The sequence below is a fragment of the Anarrhichthys ocellatus genome, unplaced genomic scaffold, assembly GCF_004355925.1.
Source record: "Anarrhichthys ocellatus isolate YVR2014 unplaced genomic scaffold, GSC_Weel_1.0 scaffold17, whole genome shotgun sequence".
Taxonomy (NCBI): domain Eukaryota; kingdom Metazoa; phylum Chordata; class Actinopteri; order Perciformes; family Anarhichadidae; genus Anarrhichthys; species Anarrhichthys ocellatus.
The window spans coordinates 4,246,904-4,274,695 of NW_022280047.1; the positions used below are offsets into that span (position 1 = coordinate 4,246,904).

Here is a 27,792-nt window from a genome sequence, read left to right on the forward strand (position 1 = left end):
CCGCTGTGTCTTTCACAACTGTTAACACTCAGCTTACAAGGTTTGTGGCCATTAGTATTATTCAAAAAACCTGAGCTGTTTGTGTTCGGGTGAGTGTGTTTGTGCAGCATATGCATGTGTCATGCAGGAAGAGGTAAGCATTATTTCTCTAAGTCGGCTAATTCTAATCAAGACAGGTACATCAAACACACAAGTTAAGCATCTGTGGATGTGTGTCTTAGCTGTATGTCTGTGACAGCTGCGTGCTTACATGAGCGCTTGTGCGCTCACGTATTTCGACAGTGACGTGGTCCGGGTGAGTGACGTGGCCCCCGGCTCGACCAAACCCCGACTCCACCCAACTGTGTAGGCGCAGGTTCATGTACGCAGACTCTTGGGTATCCTCCAGCGGTTTAGCTTGAGTTTGGCAAAAGATGGAAGGATTTGGAAATGAACAGATGTTTATAAAATCCTTCTAGCGCCACACTTATTTTAGCTCCTCTTTCCCACTTTGAAAGGCGGAGTAGTGTTATGGTGAGCGTGGAGAAGTGGGGTACGTGTGAGTTTGAACTCAAGTGTTTGCATCTGGCCTTTTTCAGTCCGCAGTCGGGCATATCAGGCAGGCCGTGAATGTTGAAGGTTACGTGTTATCTGGCCTCTCATAGGGCCTGACAACATGCACGTTATCTGACATATTTTCCCAAATTGACCTTTAGGGATTCAGACCTGAGATTATGATGAATAGGACTGAAAATAGGTTCATAGTCAAGTGGATCTCTATGCATATAGAAGCAAGACTGGTTTACTTTACTGAACCATGTGACCTGAGATTGTGCTACATTGCCATAGTGACCTCTTTGTATGTCTCTCATGACTGACTGAGTTTCTTGAATGGCGCAGTGACAGCGAGCACTAAAGTAGTGTTACGACAAGGGCAAGAGAGAGAGAGAGAGCACACCCTTAAGGATCATTTTTCACAGACAAAACATTGTACTATAACTTTGTGGCTCAGTCCTTAACTAATTATCTGCCAAAGACCAATTTTGCCTGCATTCGCAGCCCGATTGGTGTTCATTTTAATTCATGCATGTGTGTTTGCATGGTGGCTTCCTGTGTCTGTATGAGTATGTGGCACAAAAAGCAAACGTGTTTTGGTTATCAACAAGTGATCAGTCACTTATCTGCTTGGCCTGACAGGCCTGTGGGTGCTGGCCTCCTCACAACTAGTTTGTTTTTGTAACCTCTATATCATATTTACTGGTGGTACGGTAGTGCTTGGCCCCGCCCACTCCTCTGTTGACATTCTATACAAGATGGCGAGGACAGTGCTTAGAAGTAGAGGTTTATGAACACTAACGCGCTGTCTCATGGAGCTGTTTTCTGGCCAGGAGGTCAAAGAGAGTATTTAGCGATGAAACTGAATTAGCTGACGCTCACATGTGCTGTCACATTAGGGTCACGGTTGTATGTGTAAGCTTAGGTGGAGAAAAAGATGCAGAACTGAATTTTTTCTGTCTTTTGCTCATCTCTTTTCTCATTCGTAGTTGGGCACACTTCACCCACCATAGAGCTCATCTAAATTATTTGATACGGTACCAGAGCTGAAACTCAGGTATGATTCAAATGATTCTTTTTTCAGTCCCAAAGGAACGTAATCATGTTTTTGTACCGAACGCTTTCTTTTTATTATCTTATTCTGATTAATTCTGATTAAGATCATTGAATGTCTGATCAGACAATAAGTAAACAAGGCAAATATTCTGACAGAGCATTCAATGCTAAAAAAGCCAAACACAGCTTTTCCATTGCATTGCAGTATGTCTTATGCGTCATCTTTGCCAACTCTTTCGTCTTTGGTCTCCATATTCTTTCCCTCTGTAATGAGTCGCTGCTTTGCAGTTAGAACATGGTCAAGGTTGCCACGCATTTGTTCAGGATCACATACCGGCACTTTGCAAGCATGCGAGGCAACACACTCCTCACAATCCTCATAAATACACACACTACACACACACACACACACACACACACAAACAGCTCTGACAAGTCTCTCCTTTTCCCTTCACCACTGCCTGCTCCCCTTTGTCCTCACAGCTTTCTAAAATACATCAAGTGTCATCTTCCCTTGTTTCCCTACTTCAACACAGAGCTCTATTCTGATCAACATCACAGCACGCGTTTCAAACACATCTATAATTGCACTTTATGGCCCATTTTGTGTCATTCTTTCCACATTCGTGTCCTAGTTTTAGTGAAAGAGAAAGCATTTTTTGCGAGGGATATTCTTTGACAAGAGAGAAACATATCATGTTGGTATTGCCTATTCTCTCCTGCCTTGTTGGACCTTTTCTGGCCAACCACCTCTGAATGATTCTTGGAAAACAGAGCCTCACTATCCTCCCCTCAGCTGATTATTTACCAAAGACACTTATGCCCTGACCTCTTTCCCCAGTACGTCCCCTCACAGCGCTGTCAATTCCTGTGGTGTTTGTAATTGCTCAAGTGACCCAGGGCTGAAAATGAATGAGTCATCGATCTATGCCACTTGGAGTGTGTGTGTGTGTGTGTGTGTGTGTGTGTGTGTGTGTGTGTGTGTGTGTGTGTGTGTGTGTGTGTGTAGACGCGTGCGTGCATGTGAAAGAGAGAGGGAGGGATAGATGCAAAAGGAGAGAAAAGATCGAGACCGAAGTGATGGCGAGCCAAAGACAGAGAGAGAGGATTAAAGAGCTGTGTGGTGTCCTTAGGCACTTATGTGACCCAGCAGCGTCCTACTGTATAAAGTCACAACTGCCACTACTCGTCTATCTCACTGCCCTCTCAACTACAGTACTGTACATTTAACTCCACAGAGAGCCACATAGAGGGCTGTTTGTGTGTTGTAGGGGGGAACAGTTGATCTTTAGGGGGAGGTAGCAGGTCAATAGTATATACCACATAGAAGTGGTGTACATCATGTGACAGCTTGGAACCTGAAGGTTTATTTGAGATGCAACTCAGCAGTGTGTGTCAAGTTGTTCTACTCATAAATCAGGAATGATAATGAATTGATTATTGATTAGAATAGCGTTGAATAGAGTAGATGGCTGAGAACATTTGGATGGAAGTATGTGATGCTCTTTTAGGTCTCAAGTTGTTGCAGCAATTTTTGGGTTGATACCATTCATTACATAGATTTGGTGCAGTTTTTTACCACAACAGAAATGATCAAAATGATCAAAAGTCCTTCCAAATTTCAACATTAATATACGAAGATCTCAAGGAACACCGTAGAAAACCCCATGCCGTGATTTGGTACCAAAAACCTTTGACACTTGGGCGATTTCTGAAAGCATTTGTTGGCGATTGGAAGGCGAGAGCTTCTGTTGTAGAAACTGCTCAGATCCCCCCTTATTGTCAACTTACCTATAAAGGCCATTCATCCTCTGAATGCCTCAGGTCTTCAGTCTGTTGCTGTAAAGTTTCACAAGGCTGCGATTATCCTAGAGGTCATTTTATACAGTGACGTCAAGTTTCAGAAAATGGTCCCACTATGTGAAAGAGCTGCTTTGTAGACTAACATCATCACACATGAATACAATTAGGTTTATTGGATCCACAAGAGTCTCGGCTTTCCAGTCATACTCAATATATGCAATTCCAGTACTGTTGAGGGAGCCCAGTATGCAGAAATAATCAAATACAACAGTTTAGAAAGACGGAAATAACACATTTGTACTGCATGCAAACAACTGCATTGTTTTTCCCTCAAACTGCATGATCACAAAGATTTGTGGGTACGAATCAACTCACTTTTATTCACATATCCTGAGGTGAAAGGTCAGGAAACCCCTCCGAAAATCACCATGCCAGTTTCCAGTTTCTCGCAAAATTGAAGCCTAAGTTAGGAGCGCCTAACCCGACTAGCTAGTATGACATGGCTGGTACCAATGGATTCATCAGGTCTTCTAGCTTCATACGATAGCAGTTTCTTCACTCTTGGCAGCTACAGCTTCCGAAAGACAGTTTGACCGATGGGTCTCGGAGGGTTCTCTGCAAACCACTGTTACAGTGCAGCTGAAAGGTGTTCTAGCAACAAACAATCCCTCTCTTTGTTCTGTTTTCCCTGCAACCTAAACTGAAGCCTGAAACTCTACGCCTGTGGGAAACACTGTCCCTACAGACTGTCTTCTCATCTGTTCATGTAGCTGCAGGCTATTGTAGCTAAATGACTTTCCACTTGAGTTTATAGTCCAAATTCAAGTTTTTCTCAGAGGATTTTACAATCTATTCAGGAAACATCACCTTTTATTCTTAAACGTTCCTGTTCACTGCTACCCGTAGTGAAGAATGAATTCATTTTGTTATTTTGTTCTTTATTTTTTAGTTTCGCTCTTTCTTTCCTCTCTCTTTCTGCGTGGAAACATATAAAGAAAGATAAAAACAATAGGTGGTGTGACTTTTTGATGATGGACAAGGAGGTTACATCGGCACTGATATTCAGCAGATGGGATGTCTCTTGCTGCTTGAAAGAGCTCTTCGTCATCCATCCAGTGTTTGTGCATCAAGTATTTCCTTTTCTTGCCAATTACGTATATGAGTTCTGGATCACTCCCTTTTTGGGTAAACTGTGGCATCTCTTTGTCTCCAAGTAATCCTGGATTTACTTCCCATCTCCACAATAATCCCCCTCTGAGCTGTACTCGTGCTTTTTGTTGATTCTCACAACAGTCACAGGGGTGTTGACATTTTTCTTTTCTTCTTTTTTTTGTCAAAGCCTGCTGCTTTGTGTCAGAGCAGGGAAAAAGGTCAGTCATTCCCTCTATGATGTCAACGCTGATGCAATACCTCAGTAAAGTAGTTGCAAAGATCACTCCCAAAGAAGGCGTGTCTGCGGAGTCACACTGTTCTCTCACACACGCACACACTGAGTGGATTTACGTGTCAGGGGTTTGTCTGAGAATCTGTCTCGGCTGTGACATCCGTGTAAGTGTGATAATGAATCAGTTGTTAAACATATGCTGGGTGTTACATTTTGGCACTTTTGCTATCTCCTATCTGAGATATTTGTTTGTCTGCTACACAAACATGATACACACACTCTTATTGCACGGAACAGCTGGAGAACGGACTGACCTGTGCCTGGAATAACAGCTTTCACACCTGCAGTAAAGAAAACAGATGGATCACTGAATGTAATAAGAGGATTGGATTGGATTGGTGGTGTGGATCGTGTAAGTGTAGAGATGATACTGGCTGAGACTGACATGCATCTGATCTAATACTATATATAGAAAAACAGAGTATGAGGACTCAGAGGCATCGTGTCCAAGATGAGACAAACTGGGGGAGAGTTGCTGGGAGTCATTGGAACTTGCGGTGTGTGTGTGTGTGTGTGTGTGTGTGTGTGTGTGTGTGTGTGTGTGTGTCTGAGAGCTAGTTAGAGACCGGGAAGAGGACAATACGATTGTCCTTCCCTCAGTCATCAGGTAGACAGCCAAACTATCCCATTCCACAACCAAAGCTCACACTGACTTAGCTGCTGCTACTCGGAGAGATCACACAGCGATAGCACAGCGTTTAGCCATTTAGTCGTTGTGGAAAATATGCTTGGCATGTCCTGTGTGTCGGTCAGACACACGGAGATAACCCGCTGTCTTGTTTCAAATGTGAGAAAGCACAATGACTTCTTCCTCCCAAAATGCCTCGCACAAAACAATCTCAAACCATGAGCACAATTCCCTATTTTCACGACCTACAAACCGACCTCGCTGAATGCAAATGATAATAACGTGCACCTGGTACCTCAGTGAATCATCTGTTGAGGAAGGGAAATACCCTGGAGAAAACTTACAAGCTCAAGATGGTAAACAGGATGGTGACTGATGGCAATGTCATTTTTTTCTCATTTCCCATCGTGTAATGACAAGGAATGTTTGAGAAGTTAGTTTATTGAGTTCAGCGAGGGAATGTGACACAAACACTCTGTTCACACTGTTCTGAGGACATCTTCTGCTCTCACATACATATGCCTGCATGAACAAACCACTAACATGAGCTTACAATTTTTGAATCTGTTTCTTTTTATTGCTGCTACAATGTTTTAAATTCCATCCAGGGATTATTAATGAAGTATCCATCCATCTATTGGATTAAAGGTGTGGTTGTTTCGCTAGAGAGGTATGCATCATCCCCGTGCGTATTCTGTGTCGCATTCGGGGGAATCCCGCCTGACTTTAGCACCTACACCAGATTGGATTATGTGATTGCTGAATAGTCTTAGTGATGAGGCCGATATCCCTGGTGGCAGGCGTTAGTCATCACCTGGGAAACTAAGGCGTGATATCCCAGTGGGAAATGGTGTCACTGGTTTCTAAAAACACCTTTCCACTGAGTCAGTGGCTTTGTTAGAGCAGAGGTATTCCCTGTGGCACTGCGTAGAGTTTAATCCCAGCACATCTCATGTAGATGGCTTTGAATATTACTGCATTAGTTCTAGCCATCCAATAATCAACCAGATAATGAGTGACTGACTGATAGCGCCCCCGTGCCTACACGGTAGGCACGTCACGTACAGCGCAGGCACGTCATGTTGTGTTTTGAATGTCACAGCTTGTGACCATGGAGCCGCTTATCAGCCACATATGAAGTGCATGTCAGAGTCTGTGCTGCTGCGATGGAAGAAATATTCATGTGGGTTTATGTGAGTAAGCTCTGAAGTCATCAAGACCTCTAAGGTGCAATTAATGTTTGCATAAAGCCTGTGATTTATTTAGATATGGGTAGTTTAGCCACATCACGACGAGCCATAAGGACACACTGTTCCTGACGGGACTTTATTAGAAGTTTATTTATTCATGCATAGTGTGCACTTTTATAAGAATCTTTCCGGGAAAAGACTGGAGAAGTGGCATCGTTTTAGATTCTGAGGAGAATTGATCACAGCATCCTTCTCCTCATCTCTTAACTGTTGAAAGAACAATATTGTTATGTTATATATTTGTTGAACATGATAACACATGTTGTTTCACCTTTCAAATACCCTCAAAATAATGTTTTTAAATTCTGCAAGACATTTTTTGTATGACAATACCAATTAGTATCAGCTGTACATTCTTTGTTTCATTGTCCTTTTCTCTTTCCTTTCATGTGCAGCTTCGACGTGGACAATGGCACGTCATCAGGTCGCAGCCCCCTGGACCCCATGGCCAGCCCGGGCTCAGGCCTCATCCTGCAGGCCAATTTTGTCCACAGCCAACGGAGAGAGTCGTTCCTGTACCGCTCGGACAGTGACTACGACCTCTCGCCCAAGTCTATGTCCCGAAACTCCTCCATTGCCAGTGACATGTGAGTGCACGAGAACGCGTTTCTTGCTTCCACCTGAACCTTCATGAAATACACCCAAATGCTCCCCATGGTGCTGAATGTGGTTAATTCTGCTTTTTCTTCTGCCTCTCCGAATCTGTGTCACGGCTGCTGTTGTTTATTAGAACAGGTCTTAAAGCTGCCACGCTACCAACAGCTGATTGTGTGGTGTCTATTCTTAGCCACATCCAGTAGCATAAACAAGGTGGTCAGTCACAAAGTGTCCGCAAGCACAGTTTATGTGACTCTGATATTTTGACAAATTGCCGAATATGTCTCTATAACTCATAAGGATAACGGAATGGATATTTGTGCCGCAATTAATCTATTCACGACGCTGCATTAGTGTGACATGTTCAACTCCCCATTGCATTTCAACTGTAGCAGAGCAGCCTCCAGACAGCACACTCCACACAAACCAGCTGGCATCTTCTGGGTCGATGTACAGTATATATTGACAGCACGTTCCTAATTTTTTACACTGCGGTGGCTCTCCAGTTACATGTACTGTACACTCAGTGCTGCAGGAAATAAAAATATTGAATGAAAATATAGCATGTCGATTCAGCCTGAAGGAAAGACAAATAGACAAAAGGATGAAAAAGAACGCCCTGAGGTTAACTTAGACTTCATGCTGCTTTTTGCTCTGGAGTATTAAACCAACGACCCTTCTTTGACCTACGCCCACTATCCAGTTATGTTCAAATCATTCAAGCTTCATTCTTTCATATCTTTGTTTTTTGTCTGCTGGGTTGCATGAACAATGAAACTTGTGTCAACATCACTATTCATGAAATTCTTCACAATCAAGTTAATGAAGAAATAAATAGCATGTGTCCTTAAGCCGAGTGTGAAGCGGCGGGGATGAGAGTTAGCACCTCCAAATCTGAGGCCATGGTGCTCTGCCGGAAACCGTTGGATTGCTCCCTCCAGGTGGGGACGGAGTGCCTACCTCAAGCGAAGGAGTTCAAGTATCTCGGGGTCTTGTTCACGAGTGAGGGTAAGATGGAGCGGGAGATCGACAGACGGATCGGTGCGGCTGCAGCAGTAAAGCAGGCGCTGCACCGGACCGTCTTGGTGACGAGGGAGCTGAGCCGGAAGGCAAAGCTCTCAATTTACCACTCGGTCTACGTTCCTACCCTCACCTATGGTCACGAACTCTGGGTCGTGACCGAAAGGACAAGGTCGCGGTTACAAGCGGCCGAAATGAGCTTCCTCCGTAGGGTGGCCGGGCTCAGCCTTCGAGATAGGGTAAGGAGCTCGGTCATCAGGAGGGAGCTTGGAGTAGAGCCGCTACTCCTTCGCGTCGAAAGGAGTCAGCTGAGGTGGTTCGGGCATCTAGTTAGGATGCCTCCTGGACGCCTCCCACTGGAGGTTTTCCAGGCACGTCCAACTGGGAAGAGACCCCGGGGAAGACCCAGAACACGCTGGAGGGATTACATCTCCCAGCTGGCCTGGGAACGCCTCGGGATCCCCCAGAATGAGCTGGAACATGTTGCCGGTGAGAGGGAAGTCTGGGTCAGCCTGCTTGGCCTGTTGCCGCCGCGACCCGACCCCGGATAAGCGGAGGAAAATGGATGGATGGATGTCCCTAAGCACTTAACAAAGAGACATCTTCAGAGGAACATAGTCCAGAGAGAACAGCCATACCCTGACTCAGATTCTGTCCTTCGCTCTCAGAGAGAACGTCGTCTTTACTCCGAGTACCTTCTATCTGTCTTGTGATGGAAGCACATGACAAGCCTGCCCCTCTTTTGACTTTCACGCCAGGCATGTCAGCTCACGTGGGTGTGTACGTGGTGTGGCTGCGGTCTTGTAGAACTGACCAGTAGGAGGACAGCTCCGTGACACTAACACAACACTGTCACCTGAACAAATGTTGACTATGTTCACAGTCGTAACGCAGCTCCGGGGGGGGGCGCAAGAGTCTGACTCAAAGTTTACTGTCAACATTCCTATAGCTGGATTTGAATGAGTACCGCTTTCCACCCAATCAACAATGCTCACTGACGTGCACCTTACACTCCGCCTGCTCCATGTGTTGAAGTTAGGAAAGAGCTCAGCTGATGTTTACCTGGATAAATGAAAGTCAATAAACATGTGAAATAACGACTGCCTATGGGGTATAGTTAAGGGCAGAGAGGGGAAGGACGTGGAGGAGGGGCGACTGCGTGAGGGACATGTCTGTACAGCAAGTGAAAAGACAGCTTGCAGGTTCTACAGTGTCCTTGCTTCGAAATGGCAGTCGCTAAACTACCTGATGTGTACAGAGACACGTCCACCCATAAATCCCTTCAGACTGTTGAAACTATCCCGTTTTGTGATGTAGGGCCTCAGCTGGTAGCTGATGTGATGAGTGAACATGTCACTGTGATTGAGTGGATGAGGGATGGTGAAACTAATCTAATGTGATGACCCCCCTGCTCCTCCCTGCCCCTCCTCCCCTCGACCTTTGCAGCACATGATGTATTCTGATGTCGAATGTCAATATACTGTAGATCTGCAGCTCACATTAAAGCCACTGTCTTTGTGTCTTTCAGTCACGGGGACGATATGATTGTAACGCCGTTTGCACAGGTGAGGGCTTCCGCCATTTTTATTTTTTTTGTATTGTCTACATATTTTACATTTTCATAAATATGATAATGTATGATTCGGTCCTAATCTATCGCGTTCCCTTCAGGTTCTTGCCAGCTTGAGAACTGTACGAAACAACTTTGGTGCATTAACTAATCTACAGCAAGACAGGGCAGCCAATAAGTAAGTTGCAAGCTTTACTGCTTTGTTTGTTTGTTTTTTTCAAACAGAAATGAAATCTGTCAAAGAGGGAGGTGTGACTGAATTAAAGATTGTAGCGGGCAACATGCCAGCATATCCCAATAAATGACGACAGTCACTTTATGACGAAGATGTTCCACTATAATTCCACTTATTCCACAATAAGTGATGACATGCTGCACCTACCTGCACCGTCTACTGTGCTCACTACTCACAGTCTGGCTTTGCTCGCCCTCTGCTGTTCTTATTGAGTAGCTGACTTCAACAACAGCAGCAATAGTCTGTCCTGCCTACATGTGTAGAAACGAGTTAAGGGAAACGGTGCTTATTTACTGCTAAGAGTCATGCAGAGAGAATAAAACGTTTTGTTTTGAGAAGGAAATGTCTTAGTGTTTGTTTGTGTGTGTCCCCGGCAGGAGATCACCCATGTGTAACCAACCGCCCATCACCAAGACCACCTTTACAGGTACGTTTGGACAGCAAGAGCAGGGGTACTTAATTCAAAGTGGCATTGCACTAGAATAATTGGTCGTAGCAGTATGCACTCTTCTACTTAAAACTGGAGGCCTTTATAGAATCAATATAAAGCAGGCTGGTGTTGTTATAGTGATGTTTTTGCCTGTTGTTAGATATCAGCATGGTGGTGATGAGGGGCTGACAAACACAGAAATGCTGTGCAGGGAGCCAGAGAACATGAACATAATATCCAACATGATCAGAATTCAAATATGGACGACAAAATCTCTACGGTCCCCCTTATAATCAAAACACCGATTAAGCACATGCTTACTGCCATTTATACTCTTAGTACTATTTGTATTTTAAAACTTTTTGACCCAAGTACTTCAGACCTGTTTCATAGTGATAAACAGAAACACTTTTCAATTTGAATCGTGTTAAAATGAGATAAGATGAGAAAAGCCTGCATTAGTCCCACAGCAGGGACATTTGCAATGTTACCACTTATATACCTTTTAGTGGTTTAATTCAAAGTGCATTTATAGCCAACATTTCAAGTAATTGAACATCTTATGAACAGTAATAAGACTGGAACAGTCTAAAGCTGACTTTCAGTAGGCGCTTTAAAATTATGACTTTTTTGCTGCATGTCAATCATTTCAGAGCCCATCATTGGCCCACAGCTAGCGTGGGTGGGAGTAATGCACACAATATACTTGTTTTATTGGTGAAAATGGTCTCCATCTGCATATATAGGCACTGTTCAATGATGCAGCACAAGTTTATTATTCATAGCACATTATTTCGCAGACTCCCTGACAGAGTGCCAGGGCCCCCTGAGGGTCCCCGGACCCCGCTCAATCCAAAATGTTACTAAAGCTTTTCTTGGTCTGTATTGTGGATGTAAAGTTTATCGTAATACGAGTGAGGCCACTTCTCCAAATGACTCTACTGTATCTTGTACTCTATAAGGAAACAACAGGGCTTTGGGTATTATAATATCAAGTCCCAAATAAGTAGGCTATTTTATTTAAATAGCCCGGGCCTCTTAAAATCTGTTGTTGGATTTAAAGAGACGGGCAGTTCTTTCTCTATCCATATGGGGCAGAGTTGAGGTACAAAAGATGGATATTTTACCAATATTGTTATTTCTCTTTCATCCATATAATTTAAATCCCCACAGCATTGGTTTGACGACATCAACTGTTTATTTATTATTTAAAAGGGGCAACAATTTTTGTAATTGTCACAGGGATCAAGCTGCTCTCTTAAAATGTAACAAGCTGCTGAATATCCAAACATTTGGGCTGATGCACTACAAAATTACAATATATATGAATTATCAAAACAATTGATATCACATCAGTATTCTTCCTTAGTAGTCCAGCCTCCCTTGTCCTCTTGTCTCTGCATATTTTTCTCCTTCTTCCCCTTCCTCCTCCTCCTCCTCCTCCTCTCTCCTCCACTCCGTCTCACAGTCCGACTTCACTGTCGAACTGTTCCGGTACATAGTTTGGCTGCAGCTCTGCGTCTGTGCAGCAGAGTGGCCTCTCCGAGCTCCGGTGTCTGATGTCGCACTAAGCATGAGAAGAATGTCATTGACGTCAGTGCAGTTGCTGTCAGAAAGAGTAGCACCCCAGCCACCGACACCACACCAGGGAGTGATACAGACGGAGAGAGAAAGGGAGACCGAGAGAAAGAAAGAGGAGAGAGACGGAAAGAAGACAAAAGAGGGAGGAGGAAGGATGTTCAGAGATCAGCGGAGGAAATGAGGAGTGTGGGAGAGGAAGGGGACCAATGGAAGGAGGGAGGGAAACATTTGTCAAAGACAATGAAGCGGGAGAGGGGGGATCTTTTAGAGAATAGGAGGTGTAGAGATGGTCAGTGGTCGTGCTTAGACACTAAATAGTCATGCATTGAAACAAAAATGGTGAGCATGTGCCCTTTGAAATATTCAGGTGCTAAAAAAACTACACATGCATCCCAGACCTACAAACTCTGCAACATTTAGTCAAAGAATGAATTGTCCCAGAATAAAAGGTTGGTTTAAAAATATGAATCAAGCCTAAATAAAGGCTTTTATGGGGTCTAAATGCAAACCGAAATGTTGATATTGCATGATTAAATGTGGTCCTCCTGTTTTTTTTATCTGGTACTGTTTTCTCTGTGTGTGTGTGTGTGTGTGTGTAATTGAATTACAGCTAAAGTGACCCCCCCCCCCCCCCCCCCCCCCCCAGATCAAACAGCATTGAAAGCCTGTGCTTTCCTAAATGAGTCAAGGCATCAATATTAATTGGCTTCTGACAAGGTGACATTTTTCTGTTAACGTAGGCTGACTTTGAGAGAGGCATGTCTTGAATTTCACATGAAAAGAAACTAGAGGATGCTCTGATGCGGGGCTTGTTACGGTGACGCTCTACATTCTTTGCCATATCGTCAGCCATCTATTTGTTTACCTCTGTGTTGTGTTGTGTTTGTATGCTGAGCAGTGAACACATATTAACATGCAGGCACACACATCATAGGGAGCTCCCAGCTCTGTCTCCACTCCTCTATTACTCCAGTCCACATGTTGTCGCTCTCCCTTCCCCATCCACGGTGCAGTCCTCTCAGGCTTTAGGTACAGCTTGGGGGGAGAACAGCACGTTTGGCTACCAGGGACGCCGAAGCAACAGCAGCCCACCCCCTATACACACAGCATTTATAGGAAACACTACCCAGCACACACTCATACACAGCACCGGATTATACCATTTGCTTCCCGGATACGATGGATATTTTCATTGACAGAGAGGCTAAGGAGACAAAATCATGATGTGTTATGGTTAGCATTTCGTCTGGTGTGTGTGTGTTCGTGCGCGTGTCTGTTTGCGTCCGTGTGTGTTTGAGATGTCTTTGTATTTGTTAACCATGTCAGGATGCTGTGAACCATCTAGTGTTTGTTCCTTGCTGGACTGTATTGACATGGATCTCGACTGGTTCTGAGTCTCTCACTGGATCCTCTTTTCCACCGTCCCTGTCTTCCCACCATCCCCACATTGGCAGACATGGGCCTGCTCAGCAGACTGCTGTTCATCCTGCTACATGACTGGAATTACATCTCTCTCACGACTGATAGCGTAAACCTCACACACCTGAGTGTGATATGTGTGCTGTGTTTGGAGAGATAGGGGATGAGTCTGTTTGTGTGCGATCTCTGAGAAATCGCTGTTGCTCCTTGCGCTCTGTGGGTTACCTCTGTATTTTTTGGTGTGATTTTTCTTGCTGTTAACATTCATTTGGACACCCAGAACTGACTCAGAGTGGCTGCTTGCCATTCATCACGTGCAACCGTACTCCCTGGGATTGTATCTGACTTATTCTTCAAAGGAAGGATCCAGGATTTGAACTGTAGGACTGCACTGGAGTTTTCTTTTCTCCAAGGGAGTCAGTTAGCTTTGCTACCTAACCCACAGACTGTGGGTTAGGATACAGGACCACTGCCAGGCCCGCACAGCTGGCTCACCTGTCCAGTATGAAGAGTCACCCATGTGTCTTCTCGGGGTATCCCAGCTTAGCTGTATGTGGGGTGGGAGACCCCGGGCCTGGACCGTCCCCTAGCCCTCTGAAGCGGGCCCTTACTGACCACTTGCCCTCCTGTCTTGCCCCTGCAGAGGAGGCCTACCAGAAACTGGCGACTGAGACCCTGGAGGAGCTGGACTGGTGTCTGGACCAGCTGGAGACGCTGCAGACGAGACACTCTGTCAGCGAGATGGCCTCCAACAAGGTAAGATTAACAAAAAAGTGTCCTCCAACTTTTCAAGTTTAATTCTGGAGGCCAACATGATTGCGTCTGATATATCTTTTTGTTTTTGTTATTTATTTAAACATGTTCAGAAGCTGCTACCCAGGATTCACTGTGGTGTCTTTTTGTACGTGGCTGATGAGAACAGAATTAATAGATAGTGGTATATGTGATGTATAGTATACATACTAATCTGTATAAGGTTATACTATTATATACTATATATTATACATCGAGTGTTTGTTACAGGTAACAGAATTTATTTGTGGGTGTGATGAACTGACGCGGACACTTGCATTGGTCCTCACAGGTTAACTTCAGACAAGGGAGGTGCTCGTGAAAACAGACTTTGTAATCCATCCACACCTACAGCGGCATTTCCACACATCAATGAAGAAAGATACAATTACAAATGAATATTTCTACAAATCTGCCGATGTGCTATATACTGTATGGTCACTCAGCGGCAGTGAAGCGGTGTTTATTGTTCACTGACAGGCCAAGCTGATGTGCAGCGTAACTTCACCTGGAGATGGATCCAATACGTTGTGCGTTGTTGATTTGATTCTTTTGAACAGGTGTAGTTTAATATGTAATAGACATTACCTCCTCTGTGTGCGACCTGCTCCTTTGCCATCAAGCCCTTCTCCTTGTTCTGTTGTCAAGAGTGTATCAACACTTAGCAGTTTCTGTTTGAGCTTGAGGAGCTCACTTCTTCTGCAATCATTACGTGGCTGTAGATATTATGTGTTGTGATGCCTTTTGCAGCAACCCAGCCATCAAAGCTCACGTTGGACTGTTTCTGTCATATTATCTCTGTGTGATAGTGACAGCATCATAATGCAGGCAGGGAGTTGTGTTGTGAACATGCTCAGTCGCCTCTAGTGTGTGTGTGTGTGTGTGTGTGTGTGTGTGTGTGTGTGTGTGGAGGGAGGCTGCTGTGCCACTCTGAATGCTGAGCAGCTCTAGTGATGTCACACACTGTGATGTCACACAAGGGGGCATGGACCACGACGAGAGGCAGGCAGGACGGACAGACAAAGGAACTGCTCGAACGCACACATCCAACGCTGATGTGTCCACGGTCACGTGCATGAGCGGCACATCTACCTCGCGTGAAAGTGAGAAGGTTAAAGGAAGGAAGAAAAAAAAAAACCCCGTAACATGCACCGCCTCACTATTACTTACCAGGACAACTATCTCTAGTTGTCATGGCAACAGCCACAGGCCCAACCAGCCTGATGTCTCACTCCACCAACACGTACACACACACACACACACATCAAAGGTACTACAGACCCCACACCTCCCACACAGAGCTCTTACTCGTGTCTGTAGACTCTCATTGATCAACACTCGACTTAAACCTTAATTCATCAATGACGGAGACTCTGAGATTAAACAGAATGTAATTCCCTTGATGTAAAAGGAAGGAAACTGCAGCTAAATCTGCACCTCACTGGATCTGAAGGTGACTCCCAGTGACATTCTTGCGTAGATCACCATCCATATGTGTGCTGTAGCAGCCACGTTGTACAGCTGCTGTTGTTTTGTGGAAGCAGTACAGTTCCTTCTGCTTTGGACATCCCTAAGTAAAGACCCCAATCAGATTCTGACATAACCTAGGGAAATAATGCATGTCACCTCTGAACATCAGCACTCTCAGAGTTACTCCGTTAAGCCCCAGGGCTGCTATAACAGTAGGTCAAACAAGGTGGCACACCTGTTTGACCCAAACGATCTCACAGCAGAGAGAAGACATGTTCAATGTTATTATTGCTGTTACAGCATTCATACAGCAGCTGAAATACATACAAATACACAGCATTATACACGATTCAATAGAAATGTAGCACAATTTGTTCTATCTGACATAGCCTTTGAGACAACCGTATCTGTATTGAGGCGGGTATTGCGCTGGTGGTTTATCTGGTGGCTCTAGTGTAGGATGCTCCTGTGGATACAGTTCCACCCTTTGTGTGGGCGTAGAGGCGTCTCTAGAATCAGCACCTGGTCTTCCTCTGGTTCTGCGCCTCTTCATTGTCTGCTCATTTCCAGAGGTAACAATGTAGGACAAGGAAGATACTCTTGATTAACAGCTCAAACCCACTAAGATGCACAAAGAGTAGTTTCTAGTGTGGAGAAGATCTCCTGGAGCAAAACGTCCCACAACGTCTTGGTTGTGTTATGATCCAGAGTGTTGGCAGCCTCTGTTGAACCATGGCTCAGGCAGTAACAGGTTAAATGTACCGTGGATCCCATCACTTCGTCAGGGGGGGGTACTTGTGAAACATGGTCCATTTTCAGATACAACACACCGCAAATATACTTTAATCTTTGAATATCTTTTCAATATTGCCATCCCGTGTTGCAGCCTTGGTGAGGTAAATGTCTAGCTGTTCAAAGTGACATATGCAATCACTAAAAACAACACATGCCTAGATCCTGCATCCGGCCGCCACACATACAGTACAACCTGGCTAAACCTGGCCAAAGTGCGTTGGTGCAAATTCTATACATCCCCCACAACACAGAGCCATCTTAATGAATATTGGATTCTGTTTCATTTGGTCAACACCTCAATGACATACTCCCCATCTTGAGGCGACACCATATATATTTTGTCCAGTCCAGCCTCTGATGTGTGCTGTGTCCACAGGTGAGTCATCCAGGACACCCTCCATCAATACTTGTTCATTTCCTTTTCTTTGAGTTGTTCAGGCTCAATACAGCTGCCTTTGCGAGGTGTTTTGCCGGCTATACACAATGTTGGGATATTTGCTCATGCACACACAGCCCGCACCTGTGGAGATCCCAATCGGGTAATCTGCTTCTTTAGGTTGGAAAAAGATGTGCGCAGCTCATGATCAGTGTAGATTGACGTACACGAATACTTCTGTGAAACCGCTGTCCATTTCATGTGACTGTGCTGCTCTGACGCCATCAGACAGGTTGAGTTATTTTGCAGCAAAAGCTCTTAATAGTTGTATTCAGGGTTTGCAGATCTTTATTTGTGCTCAGGTTTTGATGATGCTTTTTAGTTTTGACTTTACTGCCACCAGAATAAATCTGTAATGTGAGAAAAGAAACGAGTGCAACATAGATCTGGAGGTGTCATAGGCTATATACAGCAGGGAGTGGATATTTCTGGTCACTCTGCCGAAGAGCAAATTACACACAAGTCACAGCTAACCTTGGTGTGACACTTTCCAATTTCAACCCAATAGTTTGTGTTCACACCTCTTGGCTAAGCTATCAATATATCAATATGTGTGTGTATTTGTGTGACAGAGGAGGGAGTTTGTCTGTGGGCGTTGTATTTGTTTAAACTCTGGGCTTCTACGGCGAGTACACTACGTGTGTGTGCGTGTGTGTGTGTGTGTGTGTGTGTGTGTGTGTGTGTGTGTGTGTGTGGGGTGGGCCTGTGCTGGCCTGCTTGGCTCAGAGTCAATCAAAGCTGCTGGATCTCAGTCAGCCAGTTGTCTCATCTGCTCCAGCGTAGCTGTAAATTACTCACAGTGCCAGGCTGGCTATAGAGGTGTAAAGTAGGCAGAGACAGGTTTGGTCCCTTTTCAATCCATGTAGCCACCGGACCATCACAGACACATGACACATGCATGTGCACGTATGTGCTCACACACGCCAAGAAAAAAACCTCTTCTCACAAATGACTGTAGATTCCTGATTTAAGATTAAGCTGTTACCTGTACTTTATTCTGTTTCATTTAATGTCATGCTGCCCCATAATTATTACTGCGTCCATAATCAATATATTGTATAGTAACAACATATCTAATGTAGGGCTGGGCTGATATTAATCTTGATTTTCCGACAATTAAATGAACATGATTGACTGCGATATTGATGTTTATAATGTGTGCTCCATAAATAGAAAACTACGCTGCATATCAAATCAAGCACTTCCTAAACTGACAGCCAGCCACCGGGCACATGGCTTCACCTTTGATAAGCCGTCATGCCACTGCATGCTTTCCCTTCAGAGGCACTCTGTGAAAAACGTTCCTGAATGTTGTCCAGCAGTCCAAAGTAGACGACTAATGTATATCACTCTAAATTAAGGGGAGGAAGAACCTTCATTTTAGTCATGTTTTGATGCACAGTTTTAGTTTTGGTGCAGCTTTATTTTGCTCCTAAGAGATGGGCTGTGAATAAGGACCAGTCTTATTTCGATGCATAGATTTGCACACAACATGGAACTTAAAGAAGTGCTCGTGTCAATCTCGATCTCATCGTGATCTCAATTTTGATTAAAAAAAACAAATAGTCATGATTATCATTTTGGCCTTAATTGTGGGGCCCTAATCTCATGTGAAAGCAACGTGACAATGTGAAAGGGGTCGTTCATAATGATGAAGCCACAGTCGCATTATTACTCAATGCGTTGGCAATATTGTCTTTGTTACACTCGTGCCAGTAAAGCATATTGAATTCAATTGAATTCAATTGAATCTGCTTTGTATAGAACTACATGGCGAATTGTTTCCAACCAAAGCGACAACCTCTTGAGCTCAGTGACACACGCAGCAGCCTATGTGGACTCTGTGCTTTCAGTTTCTGTTCTACTGAGCCCACTTCAGATAACTGTGACGCTCATTCTTTTTGCAAGATTAATTGGTTTTCATGTGATACATCATCTCAATAGTGATGTTACTGTGACTCATCTCCCATGAATACTGGCGTGAGAGCAGACCTCAGTTTGTCTTTTGTTAGATGAGGTAACCTGTGCTCGTACATCATACTGAACAGAAGGTTAGGTCAGTTAACACGCAGACCCACACACGCATGTACTAGTGCATGTAATGTAAATATGCCTTGCATACACACAAACGAACATGTACTGTATGTACACACACACGCACGTACGCACACGCATCACCACATCCCGCCTCACTGCAGGAATGGAAGGAAAAAGGAAGAGGTAGATTTTCCACTGACTTCAGTCCCAGCCAATCACACAGCAGGTGACCTCAAGTCTGTTCCAATCCAAGCCAATCACAGGTGATGATGAGCTCACACTTCTTCCATATCTGGGCCCTGATTTGCTGCTGTTGTGTGACACAGCAAGAGAAGCAGCTTTTGCTCTTCACATGGGAGCTTGTGTCATACACACAGAGGCGGCCGGGCAGGCAATCAGGCCTGTTTGGAAGCTGTTGACAGATTTCTTTTTTTTTGTGCTGTCCTGGTGCTTTGGCATCTACCAAGCATCCGCACCACCATCAATTATTCACAACCTCAGCAGTGCGTCCCTGTATCTGAGCGTATGTGTTTGAGTGTGTGTGTGTGTGTGTGTGTGTGTGTGTGCGTGTGTGTGTGTGTGTGTGTGTGTGCACATGTCATGTGTGTCACAGTGTGTGGTCTCAACGGATCTTTGGGGAGCCACGTTCCCGCTGCTCCTCTCTCAGAATCTGCTTTTCCTCTCTGCTTCCTGCATCGTGGGCTCCTCTCCGTGGATATTGGCAGGACCAGAACGTGATGCTTCCTTTATGGACATTGAACCGAGTTTCAAAGGCTCTTCAGGTTGAAGTCTTTTACTGGCCAGAGCTGCGGACGTTTTTTGTTTTGCTAGCAGTCTAGCGCTTTCATCATCCGAACTGTGTTTTGGGCTGTAAAGCTGTACCTTTCTGTTTCTGGATATCTTGTGTTCCTTTGTCAAAATGCCTGAAGCTAATTATCTACTCTCTGTGTCCTGGGGATATATAAAGGTAAGATGTGGTCTCAGATTAGTCTGTTTAAATTAATTATTTTTTTTTACACCTATTTAAATGTGATTGTTGTTTTTTTGATACATCTGTGATGGAAAGAGCTGATAACGCTGGCACTGTACTTTGAAAGGTGTAAGACATGGCTGGAGGTGCGGCAAAGATGAACATACGTAGTTACATTTTGAAGTGAATTTGATTTTAAAACGGCAGACATTTTCACCTGTAAATTGTTAAATTCTCGTCGGTCATTTCGGTTATTTTAAGCTCTTAACTGGAATAAATCAGCAACTCTTGGAGCTCTGTGGAGACTTATTTAGGTCAGCAATCCTCTCGGTAGTTGAGATGCTCCACATTTTATTGATGTTCTGGGGGATATTTGTTAGGTTAGCCACATTATTTTAATTAAAAAAGCAAAAATCTATCTTTTTTCAGTGAGCTCTTATTTGTTATAATAATACATAACGTATGTGTCTTGTTAATACAGCTCTACATGTCATGTATTTGTCGCTTTTCTCTTCTACAGGCTCTTACTATCTGACAAAAGCACACCACAGATGGCTCTCTGCCTCTTGTGTCTCCATTTTAAAAAGCCACCCAATGAATGCCCGTGGGTGTTACTCAATAGGATGTCGATACACAATTGCGCAGAAAGCACTCTGCAGTTTCGTAATGGTCTATTTTAAGTGATCAATATTGATGTATACTTAATCAATATACATAAATTAGGCATTTGGACTGAAGCCGGAATGAATCGAGACAAAGCAGCGACTTTTGTGCCAGAGGTTTTTGTTTTGCAATCCGCTTTGTAGCTGTTGTTCGGCAGCCACTTTAGAAAGCCCCTGATTTCAAGCATCCTCCTCCACGTCAATCAGTTTGATCTTCAAATCAAAACCTGCAGCTAAATTTGGGTCTGCCACTCGAATTACAGTAGGCAGAGGAGACAGAAGAGAGAATAGGGTGAGGGAGAGGGAGAGGCAGGGAGGAGCAGGCAGTGCGGCAGGGGGAAACTGAAATTGAAAGAAATTGTGGGAAATCGGGTTACTGATTGTGTACTTACCTGGCAGTAGCACTCTGACCTGCTTTGTGTGTTTGTGCGCACGTGTTTAACCAGAAATGGTGACGTTCCTGGTACAGCTCTTGAGATGTGACTAGAAATTTCAAGAAGCCAGCAGAGGAGTCTGTGTTGATGAAATCGTTTGATTCTTCACTGCCATCATGAAAATGTATTTTTGATCAAATAAAAGGTTCTGTAGTACTGGCTCCGTACTTTAGCCTCAAACACATTTAGAGAAATGAGGAACGTTTATTTTATGTAATATTTATTCAAATATGTGTGTGATACCCGAGTGTCAGCTGTAAGAAAAATAAGAAAATTCGATTTTTCTGCCCTGTATTACACACTGTGAAACCCCTAATCTCTGCGTGTGTGTGTGTGTGTGTGTGTGTGTGTGTGTGTGTGTGTGTGTGTGCCTCTTTTAGTTCAAGAGGATGTTGAACAGGGAGCTGACTCACCTATCAGAGATGAGCCGCTCTGGGAACCAGGTGTCTGAGTTCATCTCCAGCACCTTCCTGGGTGAGTGATGACACAGGATAGACCCACTGGTTTGGAATAAAAAAAAAAATCTCCCTCTGCCCGAGAAGTAAAAATGTATATTTTGCCAAACTTCAGAGTGAGTTCTTGAAGTCATGTTTTGTACTGAATATGGCCAAACACATGCAGTGTACAGAATTTTCTGAAACCCCAGAGCGATTAATCCGTTTTTTTCTACTTCAACCTGGATTTAGTTGTACCATCAAATCTAATTCAGCCACTATTTACAGGAAGAAAAGTGTTTCTTTTTCTGGTTGAACCACTACAACATTAACCCAAGTGCGCAACAAAAGGCTTCATCATCCTCATGTTCTCCTTCCACTTGTGTGTCACTGGGTTCCTCTAGACAAGCAACATGAAGTGGAGATGCCATCCCCTCAGACGCAGAAGGAGAAGGAGAAGAAGAACAAGCCCATGTCTCAGATCATTGGGGTGAAAAAGCTGCAACACTCCTCCAGCCTCACAAACTCTAATATCGCTCGCTTCGGAGTCAAGACCGAGACCGAGGATGAACTAGCTAAGGTGTGTGTGTGTCCTGACAAACTGTGTGCACGCAGACCGTGCATTCACATGAATAGAGAGCACACTATCTGAAATGTTCTGTGACTCGGGGTGGTAATGAAGGAAAAGAAGGAAGGAAAAAAATCAGTTGTTTTTTTTCGTAATTGTGTATCTAATTCCTTTGTTCAGGAGCTCGAGCATGTGAATAAATGGGGCCGTAACGTTTTTAAAATCTCAGAGTTCTCTGGGAATCGGCCACTGACAGTCATGATGTACACTATATTCCAGGTAAGGACTGTCACCTCTTTTCTTTTTCTTTTTCTCTTAATCTTTCACTACAAAATGAATTGCCTGTTGAATCCTGAAACTGTTTTGACAACAACATTCCTCTTGTGTTTTTTGGTTTGTAGGAGAGAGACTTGCTGAAAACGTTTAAAATTCCACTTGACACCTTTATAACATACCTGATGACCTTAGAAGACCATTATCATGGCGATGTGGCCTACCATAACAACATTCATGCTGCTGACGTCACCCAGTCAACTCACGTGCTGCTATCCACCCCTGCCCTCGAGGTGAGGCGCGAATGAACACACTTGAAACACATGCACAGACACACATGTACGCACCATCACGCAGGCCACGCCTCCACAATCAGCTTCAGTCAAAGTCCAATCAATGGCTCTTACTTGCAAGGATATTTTTGTCCAACCGTTTGATTCTCTCATCAATGCCCTCCCTCCTCCCCTCTGTGTTCTTTTCTTCCAGGCTGTGTTCACAGACCTTGAGATCCTAGCTGCCATCTTTGCCAGTGCAATTCACGACGTGGATCATCCTGGTGTCTCCAACCAGTTCCTCATCAGCACCAGTGAGTCTAAATATGGCGCTGTCTTAGCAGCTACGTCAGTGCCTCAGCAGTGTCATTAGTGCGTATTCACAAGCAAGCACAGTCTGTTACCCAGGTGGTAACATGCACACTGTAGCTTCACACACACACACACACATTCTCACACTAGACAATTAACATTTCTGTCATAAAAGAAACTTCACGTATAAACCAAACTTGGATGCATTTTACTGCACATGGATGGTCAAAATATTCGAAGCAGAACACATATGCACATTATGCGCATGCACACGTGCCACAATTTAGTCATGTGTGATGCTTTAACAAGAGATTCCAAGGAAGAGGAGTTCAAAGAGATAAGTACAGTAGCCTTTCCTTGTAGCACATCATCACTCAAGCTAACATGTTCTCAGGAAACACACATGCCTCTCAAAGACTTGGCTGTAGTAGAGGGGAACCTTTGTTTGACATCTTATGTAGTATCAATGCTGCTGTTAGGGTAACAAGGTGGGATAATAGTTATGCCACACACATTGCAATATATCATATTTGCCCGGACCAGTCTGCACTGTCGTATCCTGTGCAGCTGCATCAGACAGGTTTGCCATGCTGGTCAAAAGAATATATTGTTTTAAGAGATGTTTCTGCAGTCGATTAACAACAGCCTGTATATCTGTTAATCTCATCCAGGCTTATCGACATATTCGTGGCAAACTGTGAGATGTCATCTGTCTGTTTTGTTTCATTTTTATTGCTGTGAGCATCACAAATACAAATTCCATTCACCTCCATTGTAAAGTGGAGGCAGAAAAGATATCTCAAAATCTGGAAAAATAAAAGCAAAGCTATCTGCAGGGTAGTGATGGAAGTGGGTGAACTGAGCCTCCAACCAGACCTCCAGGGTTCATGATGTTGAGGCTGGTAGCTGAAGTGTCCTCAAGCAAGAGGCTGAACCTCTGCTACCTCTCTGCTTGCACTGACTCACTCGCTCACGGCCTTGATTTGGCAATTTAGAGGAAAACACAAACAAATAGAGTTTTATATCCACTGGGTATTGCCTTAAGCAATCATTCAGAATCCCCTTACAAAAGTTTGTGTTGCATAAAGGTATTAGTAATACCTCACCAGAGCAGAACATACACTGCACACACTCAACTCACAAAATGTGTTGTGCTTCCCATAAGCCCAAATGGGGAATCCCTGCAGTAAAGGCAGTGTGAGTCATCCTTGTTAGGAGCCACCAGACTGATCTTCTGTCAGCCACAGAGCAACAGAGCAGGATCCCCTTTCTCCCCTCTGCTGCTCTGTTCCACTGTGGCCAAGACTAATGCATCTTAATGGAAAATCTAAATACAGCTAGAGGACCTTCAAATGACCCGGAGTGTGGAGACCTCCCAGCGGAAAACATGCTGGTGCTTTCTTCTGCCGCTTGCGGAGCAAGGGATGGATGATACACGTGTCACCACCGCAGCACACATGTCATTTGGAGAGGCCTATTAGGAGTGAACTTTGTAGCTCCATTCTGTTGAAAAGATGTACTTAGTTGCATTTGTATTTCCTTACAAAATAACCCCGTTTATTGATGCGTGAACATGTAAATGTCATGTTTTTATGATTAATTCAAACCAGAAAAAAACACAATTCCTCAAGCTGAAATGGTCGATGTTGTGCTCCGTGCAGATTCCGAGCTAGCGTTGATGTACAATGACTCGTCGGTGTTGGAGAACCACCATCTAGCAGTTGGTTTCAAGCTTCTGCAAGAGGAGAACTGTGACATCTTCCAAAATTTGGCCAAAAAACAAAGACAATCACTGCGAAAGATGGTCATTGACATTGTAAGTGAAAAGAAATATTAGGTGGAATGCATTACGTGCACTACATTATACAATCCCTTTATTTCTGTATTGAATGCTAACGGTTGGTTGTGGGTATTCCCAGGTGCTAGCAACCGACATGTCCAAGCACATGAATCTACTGGCTGATCTGAAGACTATGGTGGAAACCAAGAAGGTGACCAGCTCGGGTGTCTTGCTGCTGGACAACTACTCTGACAGGATACAGGTCAGACGAACCAGTAACGGAAAGATCCGTATCACTTTGTTTTGGTGATTTTAATGTACAGTCAAAGAATAGCCGGGTCCCCTTGAAGATTCTGCAACATTTAGGCTTCTGAAAACTTTTCACATCTGTAGAAAAATACGTCATTAGTGCGTCCTTGTCACTCCAGAAAGTCCGGCTCATGTGACACAGTGATATGGTAGCTTCCCCCGTTTTGGACTCTCTGATTTTCTCCATTCTCTTAAAGGTGCATAGGAACATTAAAGTTGAACTCACAACACAAATTTACTTAAACAATTTCATTAAAATCCGATGATTTCAGCCTGAAACGGTTGTAATTGATGCTGGGACCGAGCCCTTAGGCTTCGCCCTACCCTAACTCATGGAACATGTGGCCAGCGTGGGCACCTTTTTTTAATACCTTTCTGTTTTTTTTATATTCAGGTTCTCCAGAACATGGTGCACTGTGCAGATCTGAGCAACCCCACCAAGCCTCTCCAGCTGTATCGGCAGTGGACGGACCGCATCATGGAGGAGTTCTTCAGCCAGGGGGACCGAGAGAGGGAGAGGGGCATGGAGATCAGCCCTATGTGTGACAAACACAACGCCTCGGTAGAAAAGAGCCAGGTAACACACACACACACACATGCATACACATCAATATTGTGCACAGACACAGACTAAATGACCTATTCTTCCCTAATGTATCCTGTAGGTTGGCTTCATAGACTATATCGTTCACCCTTTGTGGGAGACCTGGGCTGACCTGGTCCACCCGGATGCCCAGGACATCCTCGACACGTTGGAAGACAACAGGGAGTGGTACCAAAGCACCATTCCCCAAAGCCCCTCTCCTCACTTGGACGACCCCGAGGACGGCTCTCGGCCCCCAGGGGACAAGTTCCAATTTGAGCTCACCCTGGAGGAGGACGGGGAGTCGGACACGGAGAAAGACAGCGGCAGCCAGCCGGAGGAGGAGGAAGAGGAGGAGGAGGAGGAGGATGACGAGGACGACGAGGAGGAGGAAGACGAAGACGAGGAGAACAGCTGTACTGACTCTAAAACGCTCTGTACGCAGGACTCTGAATCAACAGAGATTCCTTTGGACGAACAGGTGGGGGATGATGAGGAGGAGGAGGAGGAGGTAACGGAAGAGGGGCAGACATCCTGTTCACAACCATGTGTTGTGGAGGAAGAGGTAGCAGAGCAGCAGGAGGGAGAGGAGAAAGAGGAAGCCCCCCACACATAGCAGTTTATGGACAGCAACTGATTAACTGTTCTTCTTAGTAATGACAGATGATTATTTATAGAATTTGTTTGGGGGTTTTGTGGAGTCTGTCTGTGTTTTTTATACATCTCTGTATGTGTGCTGCTCTCCACCTTGGCCACTCCTCCCGTCAGCTTTGTTCAGACACGCCCACCGGTACTTCTTCAAGTTTTTTTGCACTCAGGAAAACTCCTCTCCATTCCCGTCTGTACTGAAGTGGTGTGCCCTTATTTCCCTTTTTACGCCTCCTTTTCACAAGCTTAAGCTTAGTATACGGACGAGCAGTTCAGTCTGCTCAGTGCTGTCCACACGACACATGATATCACATTTTCCTTCCCTTTCCGCTTCGTCTCAGCCTTGCCTGAAAGTTTAGCAGTGTTTCTGTGTTTTATGTGTGCCCATACTCTACAGAGACGGTTATCGGCGTGTTCAAGGAGCATCTCCATCTCGGTTAGGTCCTTTCCTCCCCTCTTGCGAATTCGGAGGCATTTTATGCTGCCGTTCCGCTGAAAACCCGACGGACGCTGCAGAGATGAAAGCTGCAGCACACTGGGGAGCTTTACGAGACACATTTCTGATGTAAAAGTCTTCCTTGAAAACATGACTGATACAAAGCTCAAATCGACACAGCACTGGCGCTGTCCTAGACCTCTTTCATTTTTGTATCGTACTGTATGTAAGATTCAGATATTTTCTAGAATTTACTTTTGCAATCTGAGGCTTTTCCTTTTCTGTGTTGGCAAAGAAGATGAGAGAACTTTTGGAGACCAGCGGGGAGAAGTGTGTCACACATATTCAGTGTTTTGAAGGGATATCTTCACGGCTGGATTACATTAGGAGTGTTCTGAGGTGTTTGCACTTGCTCCAATAGCATTTATACTACTATTCCCGTGCTAATATACACACATTTGGTTCGTCCTGTGAGTTGAAATTTGGAATTTATTCATAATACCAATTCTTTGGGTAAGAGTTTTCACTGAGTTTTCACTGAGAAGGGTGCAGGAACCTTATGCTTTACTCTCATTGAAGCGGTTTATGATGTGGATGAAGCCTTCACATTTTGTTGTTGTTGCCTGCAGTTCTATTGAACACATCCTGAGACAATGCAATGCTTTGTAGTTGATACAAACAGCACCTTCTTTTTAGAAGCTTGATTAGTGTTCAGAGTATTCAGAAATATTAATGGTGTTAAAAACCACTGGTGTGATTTTTATACCAACATTATGAGAGATTTCTGTTGTCCTTCCTTTTTATTTTTGGTGCCCATTTCGTTTGATGTGCACATCACCAACAGCTGCATACCTGCTTGTTTCCACCCACTTCATTTTCTGCTGAGCGGTGTCAATTCATTTGTCATCAAAATAATGCTTCATTTTGCCATCACAACATTCAACCCAGTTGCTGACAATCAGCTCCGTTGTCATCAGATAAGACGCTCCTCTAATGCACTGATATATATATATA

At 44.3% G+C, this 27,792-nt stretch overlaps 1 protein-coding gene across 8 annotated transcripts in view; it reads left to right on the forward strand.

Moving 5' to 3' along the window:
- The window catches only part of pde4d (phosphodiesterase 4D, cAMP-specific), a 161,899-nt gene extending 134,803 nt beyond the window's left edge, over positions 1–27,096 (forward strand). For 7 of the 8 annotated variants that reach the window (XM_031856231.1, XM_031856233.1, XM_031856229.1 and 4 more), the window contains 14 exons: positions 7,111–7,302; positions 9,861–9,897; positions 10,004–10,080; positions 10,515–10,564; positions 14,211–14,323; positions 21,544–21,637; positions 22,002–22,177; positions 22,346–22,444; positions 22,567–22,731; positions 22,925–23,024; positions 24,684–24,838; positions 24,942–25,064; positions 25,506–25,688; positions 25,777–27,096. In XM_031856231.1, the coding sequence (XP_031712091.1) occupies positions 7,111–7,302; positions 9,861–9,897; positions 10,004–10,080; positions 10,515–10,564; positions 14,211–14,323; positions 21,544–21,637; positions 22,002–22,177; positions 22,346–22,444; positions 22,567–22,731; positions 22,925–23,024; positions 24,684–24,838; positions 24,942–25,064; positions 25,506–25,688; positions 25,777–26,310 (2,098 nt within the window). In that variant the 3' untranslated portion in view covers positions 26,311–27,096. Of the gene's footprint in view, positions 1–7,110; positions 7,303–9,860; positions 9,898–10,003; positions 10,081–10,514; positions 10,565–14,210; positions 14,324–14,348; positions 20,065–21,543; positions 21,638–22,001; positions 22,178–22,345; positions 22,445–22,566; positions 22,732–22,924; positions 23,025–24,683; positions 24,839–24,941; positions 25,065–25,505; positions 25,689–25,776 lie in introns of those variants that run through there. The other variant, XM_031856236.1, reaches the window with a different exon arrangement.
- Positions 27,097–27,792: the final 696 nt, after the last annotated feature.